The following is a 25,893-nucleotide window of genomic DNA, read 5'->3' as shown; positions in this document are numbered from 1 at the left end:
ATAAGAGTATTAGAGGTTCGTCAGGTGTCCAGTTAAAGCAGTTTTCTCAAATAGCAGGGCGGGACCCCCGGAGGTGTGTGTGTGTGTGTTTTCTGTTTTAGACGAAGCTGCAACCTGTATAAATGCTGTAAGAATTCTTTTTTTTTTTTTTTTTTACTATGCATTGTAAATAATAAACAGGCGTTTTTTTGTGTTTTTTTGCAAAATATGCCTTACTATATATGTTTTGTTTTTTATGCCTTGGTTGTTTGTTTTATTAAAGTAAGGTGGGTTTTTTTGGGGGGGGAGCACCACAGTAAAACATGTCAATGCAAAAAACGATCATTTATAGTGAGATTTTTTTTTCCCCGCAAGAAAACAACTATGTATATTAAGTTTGAACTCTCCTCGCCGAGATGTACGATTGACACTCCTGATATAAATGAAAATAAAGTGCTTTACAAACAAACGACACTACATTTGAATAAGCAACATATTTTTTTATTATAAACTATGAACATATCTTACACTATGATACAATAACAAATATACAAGGGAATGCTACACAGGCCTGAGCTGTTTTCAATTTAGGCCACAGTGGCTGTACCATGGTATAAGACATTAATTATACAGTAAACACAGCATACAGAACATCTTTGGTTCAATAACACAGAACAAATTTAGATGAATGAGACAAATGCACAAGTGACTTCCTGAAGATTTCTTGGAGAAGAAAATCACATTCAAAGGACATGAACTAAATAACCTGCAACATGTCACAACTGAGTGATATTAGAGTTAGATGCCCAAAAAGGAGTGTGAGATGAGTGGTAACATTGTGACTCAGGACAAGCGAGAGAAGAACCGACAGAGATAGCTTGTGATTAGATCTTGGATATCCTCCTGCGCAAAGAAATTTGAAAGGAAAAAAAAAATCTGGAAAGCACACTCAGTGAAAGGAAAGCCTGCACTTATAAATGACTATGCCGTCATCGTTCATTTGGCCAGAGGAGCAGCATGGGAGTGGATTACCGCAGTCTGCCTTTAGAGAAGCCCGGACAGGGTCTCTTGAGGGGGGCTGCTCCTTCATGGTCTACTAGGCTGAGTAAGAATTTGTACTTTCTGGAATCTGCAGTTAAAGGACATTTAAGGAGTTGAAGATTGGAAACACGTGAATTAGGAAAAAAAAAAAAAAAAAGAGAGCACTCTTGGTTTGTTTCTCCTCACTTGGTCAAACGCCACTTTAAATATTGTTAATCAGATGACGTCATCTCAAAACTTTGTCAAACTGAAGGTGACTGCCGGCAAATGAAAAAGGCTTCCATCTAGTGGCCATTTGTGGACCTACATGTGTCAAATCTATGAACCGGTATTTGACCAAAACACACAACACACACAAACAAAGAAACAAACATAACGGTGTGCATTAATCCTTTCCAAATATAACATCTCTAATAATGAGGGGACAGCATATTTAACAAATAAATGTTCATCTTAAACTCAGTAAGTGACACAAACGCCTGTGGCCTCACACACCATGAGGTCACGACGCCCTGAGGTGTGTTTCCAGAGGCGGGACCCATCTGTTCATCAAATAAAGCATCTGAGTTCTGACTAACAAGTGGCTCTGCCTCAATGTCACCTCTGGACCGCGTGTTGATGCGTGCTTTGAATAATCTACACTATTTTATGTACATTGGTGTTTTTCCATTTTCCGTAAATTCTAACAAAGGGCTTCCTTACAGGAGATGAAATGAAAAGAGGAGGGATGTTTTCCAATTGTCAAGTGTAGGTGTGTGTAAGTGTGGGAAAGTCGGTGTTTGCGGAATGAGGGGGAACATAGAAAAGTCATTTAAGAAAATATGTTAAGGACTTTAATCATTATAGGAGTGTAGGATAGAATTGCATTTAATCTCCATCCTGAATATTCCAGTTAATTCCTAAATCCAACGGAATAAATAAATCACTCCAGGCGTGTCCAAACTTTTTTCTCTGTTGAAAAAAAAAAAAAAAATCTAAATCAAGGCTTTCTTCTGAAGGTGAAATTAGGTGAATTTTATTTATTTTTTTAATAGAAGATCAAAATGTATTTTGAGTAATAATTTCCAGCCGCTAAAATGTGGATGGTTGGCTAATGACCCCATGGCCATAGTTTAGACAGCCCTGCTTTAATATATTTAATCGCCAAGAGTATTTTTTTGAGTTTCCCCAATTTTCGTACTACGCTAAAGGAACGTACCTAAGGTAATGGATTATTTAAAGTAATTGATTACTTTAGTAATAAAGTCTTTTAGTACCTAAAGTAAACAATTACATTACATAATTGATTACTTTAACAAGAAAATAATGTAATTTAATAATTTAATTTATTTAGTACCAGCACATTTTAGACTCTCTTTTAGCCAAAAACCTGAAAAAATCTAAATAACTACCTGGGATCGAGCGTTAGGACTGAAAGGAAAAAAAAAAATTGACGATCAAATGAGTTAAATATAAAAAGAATATGTCAATCATTGTTCAGGATTGGTGCACCGTAGGAACCAATCTAGGCTTGCACTAATGTACTATGTATTTATGAGTATTGGACTACACAATGTATGTAAGATGATAATGCATAAGTTGAGTGTGAAAGATACCAACACAAAAGGGGCACTGCTACAGACCAGCTAAATGTAAAAAATGATTGGTCATTTTTTAATTTTTTTAAGAGTAAGCAACCAAAACCCTAACTATGAGTATGCTGCTTTGTAAATGTGTTTCAATTGTATTTCTTGTAAAGAATGAGCATGTAAAGGACAAAATGTCGGATTCGCTCTGGGGCGGGGTGGCCGGCAGACTGTGTGGCGTGTTCTTCCCCGACAGGCCCGTAATACCTCCAATAAGATAAAGCCTCCCGCGAATGGGCTTCTGCCAGCGATAAGCAAGAGGATCACTAACGGCCGACACAAGCGAAAACACGAGAGTCTGCGCCGGAGATAAAGAATGTGAGCGGGCAGAGGAAAATAGGAACATGAGCCATCAATTGCTGGCACTGTGCGCCGACTCCGTCTTTATCTTATATCTCGTGTATGAGTGCAAGTGCGGCGATTGCAATCAAAGAGGGGCTTTTGAGGGGTGGCTGCTGCGCCAGCGCGGGCCAACAAGTCATCAATAACCAGCGGCATTAGTGGAACAAACGCACGCAAGGTCAAACTGTCTGAAATTTCTTCAAAGAGGGAATCTGCTATGAAAGAAAAAATAAACAACTTTTTTTTTTTCCAGCTTTCTTGGCTGGATTCCCATCGGGAAGCGGGAGTGCATGTGTTGCCAATGGATGGATGAGTGCACGAATGGAAGAGTGGTGTCTGAGTTGTTGCTTTATGACATGTCTGCAACCGGCCAAGTTGGCAAACAGAAACAGGTGGGATTTGGGCAGGGGTGTCTGTGGCTGGTTCGGGCAGAAAGAGGCGGGATGTTATGGATGGCTAGGTGTCTGGCGAGCCTGCGTGCCCCGCTGACAGGCAAGCTGCTACTTGTAGATGGTGGAGTTACTTAGCCACACCAAGCAAAGCAGAAAGGAAAGGGGCCATCTTTGCATCAGCGGTGTCAGCAGCCCTTTTTTGTTTGCTCCCAAAGGCCTCTGGATGGGAAAAAGCAACAAGGCTTCGAAGGCTAAAAGGTCGCTGATTTGACTCGCAACCCTCTTCTTTTGTATCACTCTTCTTCATTGGTCCAATCACTCTTCACCTTCCTCTACATAGGTGGATGGAAACCAGCCAATCTGAGGGAGGAAATGTGAAATGTTAGCAGATGCGAGCGGAAACATTGACCTACATCTACAAATTATAGTCTAATATTTGCGCAGTAAAATTGATTTAATATATTAATAACAGTCAAGTTACTACTACAGTACATTAGCAATTGGACTGTTGCTTTAACCAGTCAAATTTCAAATCTGTCTTAATGGGCCAGCCAAGTTTGACTAGCAAAACATCTGTAGCAATCTGTGCACTGAATCATTGGCGAGTATAATTTATTGTCCTTAAAATGTTGACGTTTTACATGGTATTAGATTATATAGTAACTAATCTTGAGCTTTGAATGACTCCAGATGATGGACATAGTATACTGTACAATTTTTGCAAAATCAGAGCTAAAGTAAATATGTGTACAATTTCCCTGGCCCAGTGATGTTTTTTGACGTGTGCAATATGTGGGGCCACACAGGATATAGGTTTAGCTAAAACCACCATTCCTGTGGCATGTTCTCAAGAAAATATGCATAGGTTGAATGCTACCTAAAATGTACACATTGTGAATTCAGAACCAATTCCAGTAGCCAACATTAATTAATAGGCAGTTAAGAAAATGGATGGATGGATTCCATGGTGGTCAAACAATTTAACATTGTGTGTGTAATTTGTTGAGTAGTTTGATATTTTTTACCCTTGAGGATATTAAACTGCCAACAAAAAAGCAATGACATAGCAGCGAAGAAACATTATTTTCTAAAGCTCAACAATGATCTGATTTTACAATGTTTCTTTAAGGATGTGGACCCCTGCCACTTACCCTCCCATTGACTTCACCTCTCCACCACCCGTTGGCTCCAGACTTGGTGTAAATCTTCACCACGTCGCCCTCCTGCAGTGATAGCTCTCTCGTGTCACGAGAACTGAAGTCGTACCGTGCAATGGCCACGCCAATCACTTTCGGAGCAAACACTAGGAAAAGAGAAAGGAGTAGAAATATATAAAAGAAATTAGTCAAATAATAAGTATTCTAGAATAAAGTTAAAAAGCAGACATCAGTCCCAGGCTTATAGGTCCTGCTAGAAGTTTATTCATTGAATTTCTGCTGAAAGCCAAGATCTTTTTTACATTGGAAAACAATCACACCACAAAAAAAGTATGACTAATGAAAGAATGGTGATTTAAACTTAATTTTCTTAATGGGTGACTTACTCAGTGTTGCATCTGTGTTTTTGTTTTGTTTTTTTTCAACATAAAGCTAATAGCAGAAAGCCATGACTTAATGATTTCCGATGACTGGGAATGTCTGAAAGCTTCTGAACTCGTACATTATAGTGCAACTCGGCAAGTCTACCGGCAGCATTTGTGCAATTCAGACGTCCTGTCAAGCAGTATGAGAGACACATGTGGAGCAGGTTAGCTAGTTAGTGCTATTCCATCCCTTCCGTCTGCCCCGCTGACTCCCTCACGCCTCCAGAGAGTGAAAGTTGGCTCGAGTCGAGTGAGGCTGACATGTGGTAATGGAATGTCAGACCTTTACAACTACGGCCAAGGGGATAGAATATCTGACATAGAGGTGCTCTGTGTGTTTGGACGCTTCCACCTTTCAGTCTGACAGGTGCACACATGGGGCAAAGTCACCCACATGGTGCGTAGCTCTCTTTCAGCACTGCCATGGGGACATGGGATAGGCAGGATTAATGTGTACATTGGGCCTCACATATGAACAGTTCCCAATTGGTCACTGGGGAAAAAAAGGGTTTGGTTGAAATCTGTAATGTACTTTGGATATGACATCTCAGTCTCAATTGGGAATAATGTTTAAATTGTAAAAAAGTGAATTAATCTACCCCATTTTCTGAGTTGAGGCACATTTTTGGAAAAGTAGCCTACCTTGAACCTACTCTGTATATCAGGGGAGCCTAATGTGTCAAATTGCAATTGATATTGGTCGATCATATGTCATTGTTGCAAAAGAAGCCTGACTGCCTTAAACAGACTGTATATCAGGGGTGCTCAATATGCCGATCGATCACGATCAACTGGTTGATCAAAAACGCAAAAAACAGATGCAAAAATAATAAACAAATAAACAACAATGCATCTAACAACATATATTTAACATGCAGTTATAGCTACTTTGGTATTTCTGTGTCAAACTGCATTGATAAGGATATACAATACAAAATACACAAAACAGAAAGAAGCACAAATGACTATATAGTAACAACAAAGAAATGAAAATCTCACAAGTCTCTCTCATGGTAAAAAAGAAATTAATACAAAAATAAAAATAAATAAAATATTCCAAACTACTACTGTATATACTCACTACATATACAAGTCTCTAAAGACATAACAATAAATTAGAGCACATAATAAGAGGACCTCCAGTATTGAACATTATGCAATTCATTATGGGAGCAGTCAAATTAACATGTCACATCTGAGTGACATAGCGTTTTCAAGATAAAAACAAGTACAATCACTTTTTTGAGTTCCTACCAGCTAAAAACAAATATATTAAGGCTTGGTGCACAGTCAACAGTAATATCTAAATAGCAGGAATAACAAAAAAAGATTGCAGGGCAGTATTGCCAGTATTGCGGAAAGTCTCCAAATTCAATGGTTATAATTACAAACAATGTACATTATCAATGTATGCATTGGAACAATTACATAAAGGTGTGATTTGATGAGTGTAGTGAGTGGACCATATAGAAGTACATGGTTTTCAAAATGTAAGCGTCGCAAAGCCGTGCTATTCTTCCACTCCTGAAAGTTAAGTGCCCAAATATTTTTGTCCATGTTTACATAGCTGGAGTGGAGTGTAATTCTTGTATCCCCAAAATCATCACTTTTCATGAGACCTCCAAGATGGTAAATTTGGCGAGGATTAGCAAGCAATTTCTACCACTTTAGATTAGTCCATAAATTATAACATCCACACGATGGAGTATTTTTTTTCAAAAGTGCATACTTTGAACAGCAAAATGTGACGACTGAGGTTTTAGCCTGACGACAGAAATATGTAGCATATGTAAAACAAATGAACTCTTGATGACAGAAATGTCCATAAAATATAACTAAAGACCATAATTCTTTTCAGGGACATTGCGTTGGACAGACAGACAGAAAGACAGACACAGAAAGAGAAGCGATACCTGTACCTGACCAGAAGGGGGCAGAGGAAGGAGGTACAAAGCTGTAGCCGGCAGGGGTTACAAAAGATATACCGCAGAGCAATGGGGCTATGGCAGGTTGAGCCAAGCAGGAAGCGGCGGGGTGCAAGAGGGAGGACGGCAGGGATGTGGGGATTGAAGAGAAAAAGAGAGAAGCAAAGAAAAATGTTTTCAGAGGTAACGAAACAACAAAGCCTCGGGTAGGAAATGTTCTACAAGTCACAGATGTGAAGTTTACGACTCTTTCGACATTCATCTAATTTTCATAAGGCCTAGAGGAAGCCCCATTTGGTGTTCTGCGGCAATAAAACTACAAAGATTGTCCTCGATCATTTAAAGGTCAATCTTTCCCAAATTGGTGATCTCACGAAAGGAGCACCTCTGAAATGCAGAGACACGTTTTCATGTCTGGATCCTTAAAGGGGACTTACATAATACAACCCTTTTCTACTTCAGCTATAGTATAATTAGAACTGTTGCACAATTTAGAAAAAATTCCCTTGTAAAACAAGTGCAACAGTTTTTTTTTTTTTTTACATTCTTCTTGCCATGTCATTGAGGAAGCTTGCAATTCTAATAGCACAATTCTCTATTTCAAATTGTCTAACAGTCTTTATCTTACATAAGATATAAACAAGTCTAAAGTCCAATCCATTTGTACTGTATAAGTCTTCTGTTATTCAAAAAAGAACCTGATTCAATTCCAAGGATTCTGTGGTGTTTGCCGCTTGCTGCGCAAACAAATTTGAAAGTGTTGGTTATTATAGACAGATTTGTGTGGGGGGAAATAAGAACGTCAACATAGGAAATATGGCAGAAGTGCAGCAGGGATAAAGCATATAAGATGACATCTACTGCACTGTTGGTTACACCTGCACAATCCAGGCTGTACTAAAAAGGTTCAGTATGAACTCATTCAAATCCAAAAAGTATTTTTACGTTGTTTTAAGAGTTTCAACATTCAATCTGAGGTACTTTTTTGAGTGTAATACTCAAGGAATGTCTAAAATGGCTGACATTGAATGACTTGATAACAAATGCATATTCAACTATAAATAATAAATACTTACATGTATACATTTTTCATACATGATCATGTCATTCAATTTAATGGGAATGGGCAAGTATTGATACCAGGTATTGGTATTGCTGTAATACCAGCCTCATTTTAATGTATCCTCCTTTTTGAGGCTACACAAGTACAGAAATACGTCAAGACTGGCACTGATACTAAAGGCAGAAAAAAGTCAGACATTGACTTGGCAGTAGATGGCAGAATCATGTGTGTCAGAAAGAAAGGTTGACAATTTTTTGGTAGATTTTAAAAATCAAAAGTACTGTAAGTAAAAGAGGTACTTAGTATAGTTTAGTCAACGAGTATGCTTGCACTGTTATTGCTATGCAAAAAAATTGTAATTTGTAGAAACACACATGTTGTCCAGTAGTTTGTTATTCCAGTATTTCAGTACACTTATGTTATTCAATATTTTGTACGAGAATGCAGAAGACAGGCTTAGATGGAAGAAATTGATTAGCTTCGAAATGAGGAGAAGATGCGGTTTGTTTCTTTGCTTCCTTTTGTCTTCAATTTGTTCTCTATTTTAACAACGTGTACTCAGATTTAAGGTTGAGTATATCATCAATTTACCATTTTTTAAACTGTGCGTACAACTGTTAAAATTTGCAATTCATCAAACTGAAATGTGTTTCTTATATTTTGGATCCTTCATTTAACCACATCTGTATTTTATCATACATCTTTTAAATCACATCTTATTAGCTGGTACAAGGGTGAAGTGAGTGACAAGTTTATACTAAAAGTAATTGGGCAAAAGCATAGCATGACAACTATAAGTACAAGCCAATTGTTTTTCATCATTACAGTAGAGTCAACATTTGTCCTCACTAATGGCAGATAAATGACTGCACTTTATGAGAAACATGCTGTTCTGAACAATACTTGCTGGCGAGTTAACTGGCCTGCGTTATTGGTATGCTGTAAAGGGAGATGAGGCGGAGAGCTCTGCTGCTTTTTGAAATGAGTACTAATCAGCCCGCTGAGAGACAGCTCAGCAACTGCTAACGGGAGGTACAAGTGGCGCGGGGAAGCAAGGCCGTCCACTCCCGACAGTAAAAGCACCAATTTGGATCATTTTTACTGTCCATATTTTTTGGTCAACCACAATTGAAAAAGCAGTGTACTGGTTATTAGCAGAGCTGAGCAAAGCGTTACCTAGTATTCTTGAAGAAGCAAACTGACAAAGTGTGCATAAAAGAACAAAAAAATCAATAAAACAAAGTCGGATTGTGGAACTGTTAGCTTCTCTAACCAATCTGTTAAGATTTGTATTGCCAACAACGTGACCGTCAGCATGCTGTCTCTCGTCAGAAGCGATAAACTGGCTTGAGAATAAAAATGTTAACATGAGTAGAAGTAAGTCAAAGATGTTTTTAACAACCAATTGCTGGGCACTGTTGCTTTGTGTGGTGTGCGCACGCTGAGTTTAATGTCTTTATTTCCTGGCATTGCTTGAAAGGCTCAGCTTGGCAGCGGCACTGTGGGGTGAACCTAAGACTTGAAAGCATGAACTACACAGCATACTTTTCCAAAAAGGCAGACTGTGCCTGTGAATCTTTAATATTAGATTTTTTCCTTTCAGCCTTGTTCCCACCTGGCATTATCTACCACAGCTATATAGATTTAGAAAAAAAATGTTGACTTTCCCCAAAATAAACCCGTGTGATAAATCAGAACGTAAACCACTCACCAAGAAAGTAAAAGAAACTCAGCACAATACTATAATTTATAAGTTTGGAATTATATGGGAAATATGTGATATAGAAAAGGGACATAAAGTGACTAATTTCCTCAGAAGCCATGTCTAAAAGTGTCTAAATATGTTAGAAACCTTAATTAGGGCTGTAGTTATTGGATGTATTTGGCATCTGCATATGTTTTGGAAAATTCTTAGGGCTGGACGATAATATCAATATATCGATATACAGTATTGCAATATGAAGTGACGCAATACGCCTATTGCATTACGACATTAATTTCATCTTTTTAATTTTGTCTCTGTGAAATCTGGCCCACGACTGTCTATAAGTTGTACTTTCTTTGTAAGAACGTTGATGTATGATAGAAAGCCCAAAATTAATTTGTTTGTTGATACAACAACTTGTGAATGTGGATAACATGCTAGATAATATTAGTTCTTATCTTCATCATGTTATATAGCGCTGCCCTCTGCCAGATATTTACCTTGACATTAATAGCCTTTGTAATTCAATTTTATGATTGACTCAATGTAATTTACGTACATTTTTGTACATTTTGAGACCCCTCTCACCAGGCGATATATATAGTTTAAGAATTGTTGCTTTGTGTTTCAGAGTGTCACAATGGTTACGAGCTGTTTTTTTCTCACTCACAAATGATCTCATTAAAATCTCTACTCAAAGCTATGTCAACAACACCTGCTCTTGTCGAAGTCACTTAAGAATCTTACTGCATGCATTATGTTCTGCTTCATTCAGCCGCTAATTAGCAGCCCTAAACTCTAAGACGCAAGCATGGATAATGACTGACAAAGTAAAAAAGAAACAGCAGTTGCATAAACAACCATGATAGGTTGCACTCCAAATGCACTATGAGAAATGCGAACAGTTTTTTTGTGTTGAGGTACCATCAGGATATTGGGGAAACAGAACAAAAACAGCAGAAAACACACACAGGAGAAAAAATATCCTTGCTCAAACCCTGGCAACAGCTAAACAGGTAAAACGTTCTGCAAAATATTCTACATGATTCATTTCAAATGAAAACAAATCTCGGGTGTGAAACACAAAGCTCAGATTTTTTACTCAGGTCAAATGGGGGCTAAAATAACCTGGAAGTGAACTTGTGTTTTTCCATGCCACAGGTGAAGATTCAAATATTTTCGTCTGCTGGAATGCCAGTAATTGTATCTTATTAATTAGGGAGACTATATTGCATAAATACTCGGCTAGCTGATTAACTTAATTTGAATGTGTGACTTTGCTTTTGTATCTGTTGTTTTATCAATACTTTCTGGTTTGATTATAATTGTATTACACAGTAAAATCCCTGCTGACCTGAAACCAGATGTCAAATTGAAATTGAAATGACTCCCCCTCCTACTCTTCCTCCCCATCCTCCGACAGCGAACATGCAATGTCAAATGAACAAGCAACCTTTATGAGAAAGTACACATTTTTTCCATCAAGCAATCCACAAACAAAGTGCAGACTGAACTGTGGCGAATGTTTGGTACGGATCATGGATTAAGTCCGATGAAAGCAGGCACATAGAAAAACCATTTAGGACCAACTTGGCGGGCACTTGATTCTCAATTTAGTGTGTTGCCATCAGGTGCAAAGTCCAAAATGTATACAGCAAACAGTAATGCAGACGTGCTCATTTCGATCCTATGAACTTATGTTCTTATGCTAATTTTTAAGAATATGTTGATAACAACAAAAAAACTTTCATGCACTGGTTAATTGGTGCATTTAGTCCCCTCTTTGGAATGAAATAAATATGAGGATACTCGGAGCCAAAGCCCAAACAATATATTTGCTTCACTTTGGTTAGTTCACTGAAGGTTTAAACAGATAATTTAACTCCCTTGGAACTTATTTGTAGTATTTGATGGTCTGGAAACTGCAGATACTGTTGTCAAATCTAATGAGACGCAGTGCTCAGAAAAAAAAACCAACAACAACAATAAAAGTCAGTAGAGACGGAACTGTTCCAAATAGCTGTGCAGCTTTTTTTTTTTTTACTGTAAAGGCTGTGAAGATGCTCCCAGGTGAGTTAAAGCACTGTGAAAAGGATGAAGGAAAGCGCAGAAAGCACTGAGAGCGGTGGGCAGAGAAATCAGCAGAGCCAGTAACAACAGCAGCGAGATGCAGGGTTGGAGCATAAACTGTTTAGAGCAAATGGCAAATGGTTTGAAGGGTTGGCGGAGAGAAAATGTCAGATCACAGAACTGCTCGTTCATCAAACCATCGCTCCATGGGACTTCTAGTACTCATAAAATTGACGTGCTACCGTTACTGTTGTGATGAATTACTGACTAACACGTAAAATTGAAAACGGAAAAAAGTATTTGAAGACTTGCTCTATACCTACAAAAATTAAAATGAACAAAAATCAAAAATTAATTCCTGTAATTGTCGTTCAGTGCTACAGAACTCTACTGCATTGCAATTAGAATGTACCTTAAATAATTAAGAGAACTATGTCCTTGATTAATTCATGAATTGAGTGCTCCATCTCAATAGTTTTGTCAAAGTCAACGTGACTTTTTTTGTTTGTTTGTTTTTTTCTCGCTTCAGGTGTGAAACTGCATACTACGACAAACACGTCTCTCAACCTTTCAGAATAGCTTTTAAACTGTCAAGTAGGGACCTTTTATTGAAAGCAAATTGAAAAGGTCAAATGAATAAAAGTGTTAAGCATTTTAGATGTGATGTGTTTTTTTTTTTTTTTCACACCTCCTCAAGTGTACTTACTGTTGCCACTGGAGCGGTTCAGACGATGCATTGTGGAATTCTCCAATTCCCGGTAAGGATATTGCAGAGTGGTGTCCAGACTCCTAAAACCCTCTTTTAAGGAGTGATGTTTGTAGTACTCAATTAGCTCCTGGAAACAAAAAAAAAAGCATACATATATTAATGAGAATCACAATCTCAGTAAATTTGTGTGGATTACTTAACCTTTTTCAAAGACATATTAGTTTTAAATGTTAAAAGAACTACCTTTGCACAATATGCACATTAGGGTTCTTACATGTTTCCAACTCTATAGTAACCTATTTTTTTCTAATGTATTATTTACTTTCCTTATGTGAGCAGAGGTGAGCAGTTCGCCCATATTGATGGACTGTGACCAAACCAGTAAATAAATCATAATTATGTAAATTTAAAATAATGTTTTTGAATTTTGAATGCATGGAAATTACGTTTTTTTTAAATTCATCAATTATCAAAGTAACCAATTGTGGCAGCCCCAAAAATATGATTACTGTACGTAATATACAGCATTTACTGTGTATGGTGAAACTTACCAATAAGTGTTGAACATTTAGTATCATGCAAATGCCAACAAATCTGTAATCTAAAGTTATTTTTGTGTACAGTGCCAAAATAAAATTCAGGTTTTGACATCTCATTTATGAAGGTGATGATTTATTCATGAATTGCAGTGGTGGAATTGAGAAAGAAAAGAAAAAGAAAAACAAGAAGAAGCTTAAAATTTAGACTACTCACAAACAGACTCCTAAACTTCTTGTTCTCTGCAATGTGGAACCAGCCCTCCTTCGTCAGGATCTTTATGTGCTTCACGTCGTTGTTGTACCTGTGGGCCATTGAATAAGTTATGAGTGTAATTTCCCTCCCTGATCACCGCCATCGATCGGTGGCCGGCCCCTGGCCCCATGGTGAAACCATAATGGAATGCATCAGGTCCCAAAGGTAGTTGGTGTGCGAATGATGGGTGATTTGAGGGGCTGTGTGCCTTGAACAGCTGCCCCCACCCATATGTTTATCATTCATAGTCTTGCTTTACTCGAGGTTATCCACCTTTGTGGTCTGTGTCCTTTATTAAAAGAAACAATGGGGACTAATTGTTATCTAATTCCAGGCTCCCCCTACAGTTGGGAAGTGTAATTTACTTTGAAGCCATAAGAGATCTTTTTTATTCACTGGTTACCTATTTATTTGTACTTGTATGAAGATCAGTATGATCTTTTAACTTGTTAACAGAAAAGCTATGACACAAGTTTTATGTCTCTACTTTTGGAATTGCAACAGTAATCCAGAGCTTTGCTACATAAAGAAACTACCATTATCACCTGGTTACTTGTGTCAGCAGTCTTCAAAATTGAAGGGGACCCTATGTCTTTAAAACAATGTGAAAACAGCAAATGCCGACTCAGCACTACTACACAATAGGGACTTACTTAATGCTGATGGCGTATTCTGTGTACTCTCGGCTGCGATGTCGAACCAGGTAGGTGCTGTTGACCCGGTTGATGAGCTCTGCTTCTGCCTGGAGTCTCTCCATGGGTCCTGCAAACCTAAAAATGAAAAGAAAATAATTATATAGAAAACAGTAGATTATTAATGACAAAACCACATTTTTATGTGAGAAGTAATGGATACAAGTGCAATAGCACTTAACGGTAATCATTAGTGGCAAATCCTTTGTTGCCAATAGTTGCATCAATGTTGTGGCCTACTACAGTGTTTTATCAAGTGGTTCACAGGATATACTGTAGTCAGATGTGATGTAGGCAATTATTGAGTTTCCCTTTTTTTGTAATTTTTGGAAACAATGTGCCATTGCTGCCTATGAGAGTTGTGTTGCAGCGTTTTTATTCTCAGCTGTTGGTGTGCCTCCAGATTTTACCAAAGAATAAAAGTCTATCTTGGCTCAAAAATGATTGAAAAACTCCAAAAATGAATTTGCCACACTATTTTAGAAACACATGCAGACATTTTGTGCTCCTTTTGGATTCTTTCCTATTCTCATTTTGGCTGTTAAAGCTCCGTAATGGGACTGCCAAAGCCTTATTGTATTGTTCTTTATCAGTGACAAATGTGTTTCCCCAATTTGGAAGCTCTATCAACTGCTGGAAACAACTGTCTATTTCCTGCTTGTTTAGTTCTATTAAATAAAGCAGGGAAGGCTTCTACCTTCCTATTGACAATGCAATTAGGAAGTAAAAGCTAATTTGTAAACTTACCATGGTTGAGAGGAGTAATCAATAGGCTTTGGAACCTGAAGGAAATAAAAGCAGGGAAAAATTAACATTAAATTTGTACTTTTGTTAGGGTTAGGGTTTAGGGTTAGGCTAACCCTAACCCTAACCCTAACTATTAAACCATTTTCCAGCATCAGCTAAACTAAAGGCATTCCATTTGTTTGGCGCCAAATCCAAAGTGCAGTGTGTTCACGTCAAGGGTTTTATGTCCCCCAATAAAGACGCTGCTCAATTACAGTTATCTTTACAACGGAATGCGCTGTGATACTAGTGTATTATCAGCTATAGTGGAGTCATAGTCCTGAAGAGGCCTGAGATGATGTCATGAAAACAACCAACATTGTCTTTTGTTAAAAACATTCATTTTATGTAGCGTAAAGATTGCCCCACATCAAAAACTTGAGCGCATCTCAAACAACAGCCAGTGGTATGTTGAAGAACAAGTAGGAAAGGCGGCTTACACATGGGCATGGCTTCACAGCGTCGCTTGGAAAGAAGCCAACTTCTTTTGTTGACAGGATTTTGCCCTGAAAGCACAGAGAAGATAATTCTGTTATGTACCGTACATCAGGGTGACTGTCTCAATAACTCTAGAACAATTAGTCCAGGACACAGAGCAGTGCATATACATCCCTTGTTATTCTATTGTTGTAATAATGGCTGGCAGGAAAAGAACCCCTTATTTCCCCCTTGAGGATCTCTAATGTCTTGATTTATAAACACTGGGGAGTGAGGGTAAGGGTGATAGAGGGTTTGCTGGTGACCATAGTGCAGTTATCTCCTTTGGTCCAGGCTCTGAAGCTTAATTGTCTTTCCTTGTCTTCTGTGAAAATGCATCCAAGTCAGAGAAATGTGACAAGCATGTGGTGTAAGCGTATAATTAGTATTGATGTACTTTTTTTTGTTTTATACACAATGCACTAGATAACCCTAAACATTTGTAAAAATATACTGCAACTTACAGAGGTGTTTCTAATATTGTGGTGACCTCTTTGAGACACTATTTTAACATTCGCTACTTTGACAGCAGATAGAGGTCATTGGCCAACACACATAAGAGTCCTTGTGACATCCTTGCTAAGAATGTAATAATGATTATAGCTGGGACATTGAAGTGAGTAAACAGAAGGCAGCCGCTCAGTGAAATAAATTACAACGATTGATTCTATTTATCACGCAAAATCCACAACAAAAATGATTACGGTCGCCTGGATACAAACGCGATGGATATTGAATGTTTGCCAACTGTGCAGATTCAGTTGTCTCCAGTTAAGCCTTTGCAAAAAGATTATTCATCTGTCCTGTGCATTGTATTTTTTTTCTGGTTACAGCGTGTTTTCCAGTCAACCACACCATGCTACATTCACTTTCAAGGCAGATGCTTTTTAAAAAAAGAAAGAAAAAAAATTAGGCAGACAGAAAATCCTTTTTTGTGTGTGTATGTACTCAAACGTCCATCACTCGGTACCATTAGCATTTTAGCATATTCTGACTTGGGACAAAAAATGTTATCTGCTATATGCTACAAATGGTTCATTGGATTGGAGTGGTCCAATTATGTTAGGTCATCTCAATTTATTTAACTTCTTCATTGCCACTGACGACAGTTGGGTTGATAGTGAATCTGTTAACAGCCTGTGACAAAAATAACATGCGAAATTTGACTGATAGTGATACGTCACTGTGACTCTGCTATATGATGCCATAAAGTGTGCATAGAGGTGATGACTTAATCTGTGCAGCTTGAGGGGGTGTAACCTCTGACCTGCCACCAGGAGCTGTGAAGGTCGGCGCAGATTAATTCGATGATGTCACCCGTCTGGATGCTAAGCGCCGGACCAGAAGTTGGGCTCGGCACCCCAAAGTAGTTTCTGATCACCATCATCTTGGGTAGCCCTACAACAAGGACGGCATAAGTACCCACACAAGTCGTAACAAAAACAAATGCAATGATTGTTTATTATTCAAGGTGCTCCTCTACCTTTTAAACTAGCTCTTTAATGTGTTCCCTCCAGAGTGACTGCTTTGATTCATCAGTATGTAGGTGTGTGCCTTTGACCTCAGTTGTAAACGGGCATGCTTGTCATTCTAAAGCCTTATTCCGTTAAACTATTCATGGCTCTTTTTAGGTGATAATCAAATGGAGTATAGGTTGCATGTGTACACACATACAAATATAGCCCTTGCCAGCCATGTACTCCACATACAAATCATCTGGACTCATTATCATAACACAGAGGTGCTATATTCCTGCTAAAGAGCTGGTAATAAAGCACTTGAAGGCAAGATAAGATTGGTAGCATTCACCCAAAATTTCTAAAGAAATCCTGAGGAAAGTGTTTTGAAAGTCATATACATAACTGCGACCTTCTTTGAAAAGTGCTTCATAATCGACTTGATTGCGCATTATGTCTGACATCCAAAGTGTATATTTTTCTCTGTGCTGCATGGTGACCGGTTTGTATAGAAAAATACTGAAAGTGAGAGAATGACGAAAATGGGACAGCTCAAGGCAAATATTGCCCATTTCAATACAGCTAATCTATTTGCCGTGCTCGTGTTCCAGCGCTGTGGCACCGAGGCTGGCAGCTCGACATGCACGAGCCTGCCTGAAAAGCACTTCTAAAGACATGCGGTCGTGGAGAATTGCATCTTGGGGGCATGAATTGCATTCCTATCTGCGCAAGGACAAGCCACGTGTTTAGAACACCTTTTAGAAAACAGACAAAGAGTGCAGTGTTGAAGTATTATGAAACGCCAAAGGCTGGAGCAATCAAATGCCTATTGATTTTAATGTGTCTTCAGTCAGAAAAGATTCTCTGCAGTATAATGGGTAGCGAGGAGGAAAAATGATTATCTAAGAGAGGTTTACGGGAGACTGTGACCAAGTGCACATTCAAGCAGCAAAACCACGGTCAAGATTATCTTTTTTTTTTTACTGTGCAATTTTCTGCACACTTGATTTTGGATTTATTTAGGTTCACTTGTTGACATGACCTTTACTTAGTTTTCATCAAAGGTTATCATACAAAGAAAATAAATAATGATTCAATGAAAATGTATGAGAAATCCTAATGAGCCAAACGCCTTGTGTTTGTGCCTTGTGAATCTTCCCTACATTTTGCTATAAAAGTGAATGCATAAGTAAAGACAGACGCTGACATAAAATAACTGCTCAACCAGTAATCCTACTCCAATATGCAGTGCGTGGTTGAATGTCATAGTAGGCTTTCATGTTCACAAATGTATTCCTAATCGTGCAGTGCCATCATCTGATGGACTACATGAATGTATATTAGTTTCTAGGTCAGAGAGCAAGAAAAGGTGGAGAGACTTCTACATCACACAATGTAAAATGATGCCACTTGTAAGGTAGAATTTCTCACCTGGATCTCGGTCTTTAGTCTGAAATAAATACAAAAAAAGAAAGAAATAATAGGTTTACGCTGTGTCACAGACAAGCACATTTGTAACAGCATCTAATTTTCCATTGACATTAAGTACTACATGGGAAAAACCATTGTGACACCTTTGACATGCAAGTTACACCAGATTGTAACATTTTACTATTAATTATTATTAGATATACATTAATCAATATTGGTTACTGTAGTTCTAAAGTAATTGATTACTTTAATACTTAATTGATTACTTTAGTACTTTTAATTAATTACATTAGTACTTAATCTATGAGTATGTATGTATGTAACTATAGAAACATCGCACAAGCAGGACACCTGTCATTTTTTGACAGAAGACCACAAACTTTGTTTTCCTTCTCATCTTTGGACATAGGGCCACTTCACTTGGAAAAATTAAAGAATGCTACCAAAAAAATTATGCTGAAAAAAAAAATTGTTTTAAAACTTTTGGCCTGTTCCAAACTTTACTATTTTGCAGAAACTGTCTTTGTAGGAATATAACGGCCGTGACACTTTTCAATGTCACCTCAACTTTCATGATTGTGCTGATCAGAATTGCTTCTGATTGCAATGTAATCCCCATAAAGACCAGTAACAGTCAAGGCTGCTGCTATGCTATAGCCTAGTGTAATTTGCTGTAAGGGGATACTTCAGAGCAATGCACACATCAGCAATGCAGCAAAAAAAAAGAAAAGGAAAGGAAAAACAGCAAAAGCAACTTGGGGTAGGTCTGCACAGATAGGCTGGACTAGGCAAAGTCAATTGGAGTCTCCTTGGAAAACAGCTGCAGGAAAGTGAAGCCTTGTCGATGCAGCACAGCTCAAGAGAAGAGAAGGACAGCAGACGCACAACACTGACATCAGCGCAAACACAAGCAGCAGCTCACCTGAGTTCTGACGGAGCCAGGATCTGAAAGAGGTTTGAGAACGGGCATAGTGAGTGACGGGTTAGCAGGTGCATGCAAACACTCGCACGCCTTCGCCCGTACAAGACAACACTCCCTCATTAGTGGTGAAGGCGGACGCTTCGTGTTTGACCGCGGTTCACTTTGTTTTGCTTTGCTGCAGCTACCTGACAGCTCAGGTAGAGGAGGTAACGAGGTTGGGGGTTGGAGAAGAGTAGGGTTTGGCAGATCTGTGTGTGTGTGTTTGTGTGTGTGCTTTGTTTTTTGCTCCACCAGTTTCTGTTATTGGCTCCCCGAGGGACTGGCTACACCTCCTTGAAACAAACACACACGCCTGTGCACACACATGCACACTCCCTCACTCACTATCTGTGCTAATACAGCACATGTACACATCCACACCCAAACACACGCATGCTACACTTATACTCAAAAACACACACAGGCCTTTCGCACAGGTTTTGAGTGAACGTTGACCTCTTATATATACACGGTACTGATAACAGACAAATGTAGGTAAACAAACTAAGGCTACGTCAGACTTGTGCTTTTCTAGGGATAGAACAATAATTGGCCAGTGCCAATATTTAGCAGTTTGAAAAATATTTAATTCCAGTACATGTGTATTTTTTTTTTCAAAACTTGTGTTTCGCTATAGGAGGTAAAGAGCTGTTGAAATAAAAATTCCGTACTGGATGAATTAAACACTTAAGTAATCCATGACTTTGGTACTAAGGGCACCAAAGTAATTGATTACTTACTTTAGGTACTAATATACTACAGTTATTGACGAAAGTAATTTGTTGAGTGCGTTACTTAAGTACCTAAAGTAATTAATTGCTTAGGTGTATAGAATAATTAATTATTTTAATACTTAATTGCCTAAAGGAATTGATTATTTTAGTACTTACTTCATATAGTATTTGCCATTCTTAGGCAAACCTTGAGCCAAACATTTTTTAAAAATGAAAAAGATTTAATTGAGTGCCTGGGATTGAATGTCTGGACTCCTAAACAAAAACAAACCTAAACATACGTGACAACCAACAAAAGATCCATTGGAAACCATGTTAACCTCAGGGACTTATTACTGATATTTTCAGTTTACTTAATAAGAGATGCCGATGATCCTCTGAACTCAATGCACCTTTTCTTTTTGTCTGAAATTATACAACTGAAGGTATATGATCGACAGCACCACACAAAATACACTACTATAAATGTACTGTAGTTCCAAAAGTTTACTAAATCAGAATGTGATGACACATTTTATTCAACCAAAAGTGTTTTGGTTAGGACGCTCATAGCCAAAAAAAAAAAAAAAGATTCATAGGAAGTACCTCATTGAAAAAAGCTTGAAAAGCACAGGTAAGATGAAAAACATTACAAATCTGATATGCTGTTCTATGAACATACTTTAAGAAATTTTAACAAAGAGAGATTATTTGAGTTTTTACAACTTTGCCACCTTGACTATCAATAATCAGTATCTGCCCTAAAAGTTGTAAAAGTCGTCTTTTTTTTTGTTTAACTCATAAGCTAACTTAACAGAGCATAACTGAGTTTGTTGTTTGTTTGTTTTTAAAAAATAAAACTTAAGAAACAGACGACGAAACATGTCTTCCTTTTTGTACATGCATATTTAAAGTATATTTAAAATTCTTGAGTAAACTTTGCAAGGGAGTTTTCCTGTTACATAAGTATCAGTTCTTACTGTGGCAGAAGTGGTGGTGCAGCACTGTGTGGAGTAATGAGTGAGGGAATTCAAACCGACAACACGGCTGTCACAGTTTCACGCTCTCCCATTGCGGGTGTTGCCCAAATCTACTCAGGTGCACATGGCGCCTAGGTGGGCCCCGCGGTGGCGTTATTGCCTCTGCGACCTGATACCATGACAGATGCTCGGGCCAACTCGAGCTGGCGGCTCGGTGTGGGGAATGTACGAAAGAGTTGCGACACACGCTATCTGAACACTATGTGCTTGTGGTTGGAGTGCAATGTGAACACCTGCTTGGGTGGTTAAAAAAGGTATGCATGTATTTAGTGTGAAACACATCAATACCGTTCCAAGACCTTAATAGATTCACAAAAGTTTGAATTTAAGGTTTAGCTATCCCCTATTCACACACATACATAACCAGTGGACTAATCTGGCTTCTGAAGGCCTTTTTTTTTTTTAAATTCCTTCTTATGTTTTCTCTCTATTTCTTTCAAAACTGCTATGGCTTCTGAACAGGGAGCTGAGCGGCAGACACAATAAGGGCACAGTAAAAAGGAGTTTTATTTTTTATATTTATTTATTTTTTAAAGGCCCTCTGTAAAAATATTATTAAGCATAGGGGAGCACTACAAGTGCACACACAGTGACATTGCCTTTAGTGTTCTGTGTCAAAACCTCCCAGGGAAGCAGAAGAGCATTTGAATGAATATTAGAAGCACTTATTGAATATGTGGCTGACCTTGGTTGTTGGAATTAAGGGCATGTTTAAGGCTCTAAAGCGATAAATTCCCCCAGTTCCACCTCAAATAACCTTTTGGAGCAATGACATTGCAACAAGTCTCACAAAGCCACACAATTACTCATGTCGGATACTCATATTAGCTTTTATGTGCATTTTGCCTGTTAGTAAGCGTAATCTAGAACAGTGTAACTCATCCACCATCCATTTTCTACTACTCATCGGGAGTTTGTTAGTTGCGCGGGCAGCAGCCTAGTTTGGGAAGCCCAGACTTCCCTCTCCCAAGCCACTTTGCCCAGCTGCTACACAGGGAACCCCAAGCATTACCAGACCAGGCAAGAGAAGTTTTCTCCAGCGTATCCTGGGTTGTCCCAGGGAGGCATTCTAACCAGATGTCCGATTCTACTTAACCTATTCCTTTCAATGCGGAGGAACAGCTGCTCAACTCTGAGCCTCTCCCTGATGACTAAGCTTCACCCCCATCTCTAAGGAAGAGCCCGGACAACCTGTGGACGAAACCCATTTTGGCTGCTTGTTTCCGAGATCTCGTTCTTTCAGTCACGACTCACAGCTTGGTGAGGGTAGGAACGGAGATTAACTGGTAAATCAAGAGCTTTTTTCATTCTTCACCACCAAAGACTGGTACAAAGTCCACACCACTGTGAAAGCCGCATCAATCCACCTTGTCGATCTCCTGCTCCATCCTGCTCTCACTCGTGAACCAGACCACCCTTCACTGTTCCACTTGGGGCAAGGCCTCATGCCCTCATCCCAAGGGCGCGCCACTCTTTTACGATTGAGGACCATGTTCTCAGATTTGGAAGTGCTGATAGTCATTGCAACTGCTCCACACTCAGCTGTGAACCACTCCAGTGAGAGATGGCGATCACGACTTAAAGAAGCCAACAGCACCAAATCATCCGCAAATAGCAGAGATGGAATGCTGAGACCCCCTCAACGCCCGGCTGCAACTAGAAATTCTGTCCATGAAAGCAATGAACAGAATCGACAAAGGGAAGCCTTGGTGGAGTCCAACCCTCAGAGGAAACAAATTTGATTTACTACCAACAATGTGGCTCAAACTCTGGCATTGGTGGTACTGGGACCAAACGGTTCGCATCAGGGGGTTTGGTACCCTGTACTTCCCAAACACCCCCACAGAACTCCCGGAGATACGCGGTAGAATCGCTTCTCCAAGTCCACACAACACATGTAGTCTGGTTGTTCTCCTATGCACACTCGAGGATCCTGGTGAGTTTGTAGAGCTGCTCTACTGTTCCACTCTCTACTGTTGGCCTATAAGCTGCCTCCGGAGTCCTACAGGCCAAAAAGTCTCGATAGGACTCTTTCTTCAACTTGAAGGCATCCCTTACGTTTTTTTGGATTGCCACCATTGCAGGCATCAACTACCTTAGGCCACAACTCAGATCCACCCATGTGAAATCTAATAAACTTTGAAACTACATTTGCAGTGGTATCTGTAGGTGTATTATTTTTCAGCAACTCTTGTAAATACATGTGACGTGATCTATTTTAGTGCTAGATCATTTGCTCGATAATTATGTCACTATGTTCATCCGTAGAAAACTTAAAATAAATGCACAAATTGTTTTGCGAATGAGTCACTATAATACAATTTAGCAATTGTGTAAGTTGTTTCATATTTAAGTTGATTTGCGCTCAATTTGAGAAGAAAACTGGACTATTTGTTTCACAGCAATAAATTGAATATGCTGATATCTGCAGAAACCCTGTTCAAATCTCATGTATCCCCTAAAATGCATTCATGTGTCCCTACGGGTACTCATACTCTAATTTGAGACCCATTGAGTATTTATTTGCATGCTTGTGATTGTGTGTGTGCACAAATGTAGAGAAAAGTTAGCTTACCTGTTTTTCCACAGCAGCCCAGACGACCTAGGCATTCTTTATGTGCGCCTAGACCGCACTTGGCGCATAGGTAGCCCTGGTAAAATATCCCCCTACAAAAAAGTGACAAGACCTTTTCAGTTCATTGATGTTTTAATTGGTGCAGCACAAAAATTTAAATTAAGGATCATTATCATTATTTACCTGTATACAATATAAGAATAATAATGGGACAAATACGTAGTTCATAATTGTAATAGCGCTAGTGTCTCATGTCATTAAGTTATATCAATAAGTTTCGCCTTTCATATCCTGAATTTCCCTTCATAACAAGTCATTTTTTTTATGAAGAGGCGTTTCACAACCTGAATTTCTCATAGAAGAGACATTCGTTCATATGTAGAGGCACTGTATTTTTCATGTACATTCTGTATGATACCCTTAAAACACTTTTCAACTGTTGTTCTCAACTGAAATCACTGACATCACATGTGCTCAGGGCTCAGATAATAACCAATTATGGCTCAGTTTGCGATGAACACCTGATCAAATAAAAATTAAAAAAACAGGTGAGCTATGATTTTCTGACCTACGCCTTGCGCACATGTGATGCCATTTTCAGTTGACAAGTAGAAAACTGTGTTTTTAAAGGTATTAATTCTACATGAAAAAAATATTTTGTTATCAAATTGTTTATAGACAAAATAACTTTTTTACTGCTGCAAATGGCAAATAGGTTTAGTGTCACTTTAACAATAAATTAGATTGGGCTCTAAGATTTTAGTACAGTCTTATGTTCATGTTGAATTGTGACAAAATGTTGGGGACCTTGTGGTATTTTTATTGACTTTTTTGTGTTTCATTGATAAAGTCCAATTACACATAATGGATGTACCATAGTTTACAGTATATTACTCAAGTCTTCCCATGAGGGAGACAATGTCACCACAGCAACTACAATATTTTTTTTTTGGCCTGAAAAAGTTTTTGGGTGCCACTTTCATTGGGTGTGTGAATGGGTAACTAATGACTCCTTACCTCAGAAGCATGTGGCAAGCATTGCAGGAGGTAATTCTTTCAAAAGTGTGCATACGAAACTCATGGAAATTTCTGTTTGCATTCTCTGGACGGATGTTGGATCTAAATAGAGAATACATGACATATACCACAATATCGAGTCAGTCATCAAAGAGAGGCTGTACTGTACTTGAAGAACGGGACAAGCAGCATGACTTTTGATTGTGTGACAAGCTGCACACCCACACACACACACACACACACACACATGCACCGGTACAGCATAATGTACTATGTATACAGCACTCACATGGCCATGCCAAACTGCTCCAGCCACTTCTTTTTCAGCTCTTTGGTCTTGAAGAAGAACTCAAAGCCATTCTGGCCCTGGTTATGAGTGAGGTAGAATCCATAGGACCACTGCAACAAGAAAACAAACTTGTAAGAGCAAAGAAGACAACACAGGTGGCTCCATCAAGTGAGCGTGTTGGTGAAAGACAATGTGATAAAGAGAGGAGGCAGGATGCAGGGAGATGGACGAAAAGAGATGCGAAATGTGTGTGAAAGAGAAAACTACGCCTCAGGGTAGGCAAAAAAAGGGTAAAAGTTTGCAGGGCTGCTGCAAAAGACGAAGCAAAAGAGAAAAACAATAAGGAGGAGTACCCAAGTGTAAGATTTTGAGCTTTGCCATATCATTACAGAACATCACAAAGCAAGCTGAAACCTAAAGGGGCTCCTGTCATACAACTCCAAGGCTAAATCTGACTCTATTAGCCTTTGTAGACATGAGCCTGTTTTTCATATTACCAGTACTTAACAGTTGCTTGTGAGATGCACTTCATCCTGTAGTTCCTAGTTTGGCTTTTCGTTATTATAAAAAAAAATAGGAGCAGTCAGCGAATGAATTTCAAAGTTACCAATGAGCGTAAAAGAAGCACTTCAGAAGTCTTTCCTGTGGACGTACAAGCTAAGGCTTAGTAAGTTTATACTTTTGCCTAAGGTGCAAATCAAACGTTATGGATGAGCAGCTGCTGTTTTGTCAGTTGTTTTGACATAATTGAGGTTTACAAATCCGATTAGATACTGCCAGAGCTCCAATCTACATAGTTTAAATCATGATGAATTTCAATACAAGCATTTCAAATAATTACGGTACCTCTTTTTGATATAAGGTTAAAGTTCGTTGATGCACTAGTTAGTATGTTCACCTCACGGTTAAGGGACCCGAGTTCAAATTCAGTTCAGGAGTTGCATGTTCTCTCCGAGCTTGTGTGGGTTCTTTCCGGGCAGGGATAGGCACCAGCAAGCCTGCAACCCTTGTGAGGATAAGCGGCAATAGATAATGAATGATTTTCCTATTAATCTTATTTGGCCTTATTAAGTACTATTGTAAGAGAATACACCTGCTCCCCTGCACTTAGCTCCTCCAATTTTTGCCTGAATACACTGCATCACACAAACATATCTTTGTGACAGCAAGCACTTAAAAACAAAGACAAACTGCTTAAATTGTGACTCATGTTTGCATCACTCGAGAAAA

The 25,893-nt window shown here is 38.7% G+C and overlaps 1 protein-coding gene across 2 annotated transcripts in view; it reads right to left on the bottom strand.

Moving 5' to 3' along the window:
- Positions 1 to 458: 458 nt before the first annotated feature.
- vav3a (vav guanine nucleotide exchange factor 3a) overlaps positions 459 to 25,893 on the bottom strand; it is a 69,314-nt gene continuing 43,879 nt past the window's right edge. The window contains exons 15-28 of one of the 2 annotated variants that reach the window (XM_088402094.1): positions 24,664 to 24,773; positions 24,375 to 24,476; positions 23,358 to 23,449; positions 18,991 to 19,013; positions 18,069 to 18,087; positions 16,448 to 16,578; positions 15,144 to 15,209; positions 14,665 to 14,699; positions 13,879 to 13,995; positions 13,187 to 13,274; positions 12,431 to 12,560; positions 6,881 to 6,961; positions 4,531 to 4,682; positions 459 to 3,739 (exon numbers count right to left, since the gene is read on the bottom strand). In XM_088402094.1, coding sequence (XP_088258220.1) covers positions 3,695 to 3,739; positions 4,531 to 4,682; positions 6,881 to 6,961; positions 12,431 to 12,560; positions 13,187 to 13,274; positions 13,879 to 13,995; positions 14,665 to 14,699; positions 15,144 to 15,209; positions 16,448 to 16,578; positions 18,069 to 18,087; positions 18,991 to 19,013; positions 23,358 to 23,449; positions 24,375 to 24,476; positions 24,664 to 24,773 — 1,191 coding nt within the window. In that variant the 3' untranslated portion in view covers positions 459 to 3,694. The remainder of the gene's footprint in view (positions 3,740 to 4,530; positions 4,683 to 6,880; positions 6,962 to 12,430; positions 12,561 to 13,186; positions 13,275 to 13,878; positions 13,996 to 14,664; positions 14,700 to 15,143; positions 15,210 to 16,447; positions 16,579 to 18,068; positions 18,088 to 18,990; positions 19,014 to 23,357; positions 23,450 to 24,374; positions 24,477 to 24,663; positions 24,774 to 25,893) is intronic. The other variant, XM_088402095.1, reaches the window with a different exon arrangement.

Source organism: Hippichthys cyanospilos, chromosome 19, assembly GCF_059441005.1.
Source record: "Hippichthys cyanospilos isolate Australia breed blue-spotted pipefish chromosome 19, RoL_Hcya_1.0, whole genome shotgun sequence".
NCBI classification, from domain to species: domain Eukaryota; kingdom Metazoa; phylum Chordata; class Actinopteri; order Syngnathiformes; family Syngnathidae; genus Hippichthys; species Hippichthys cyanospilos.
Note: the sequence above shows the minus strand (reverse complement) of the source record. Positions and strands in the feature narration are given on the sequence as shown.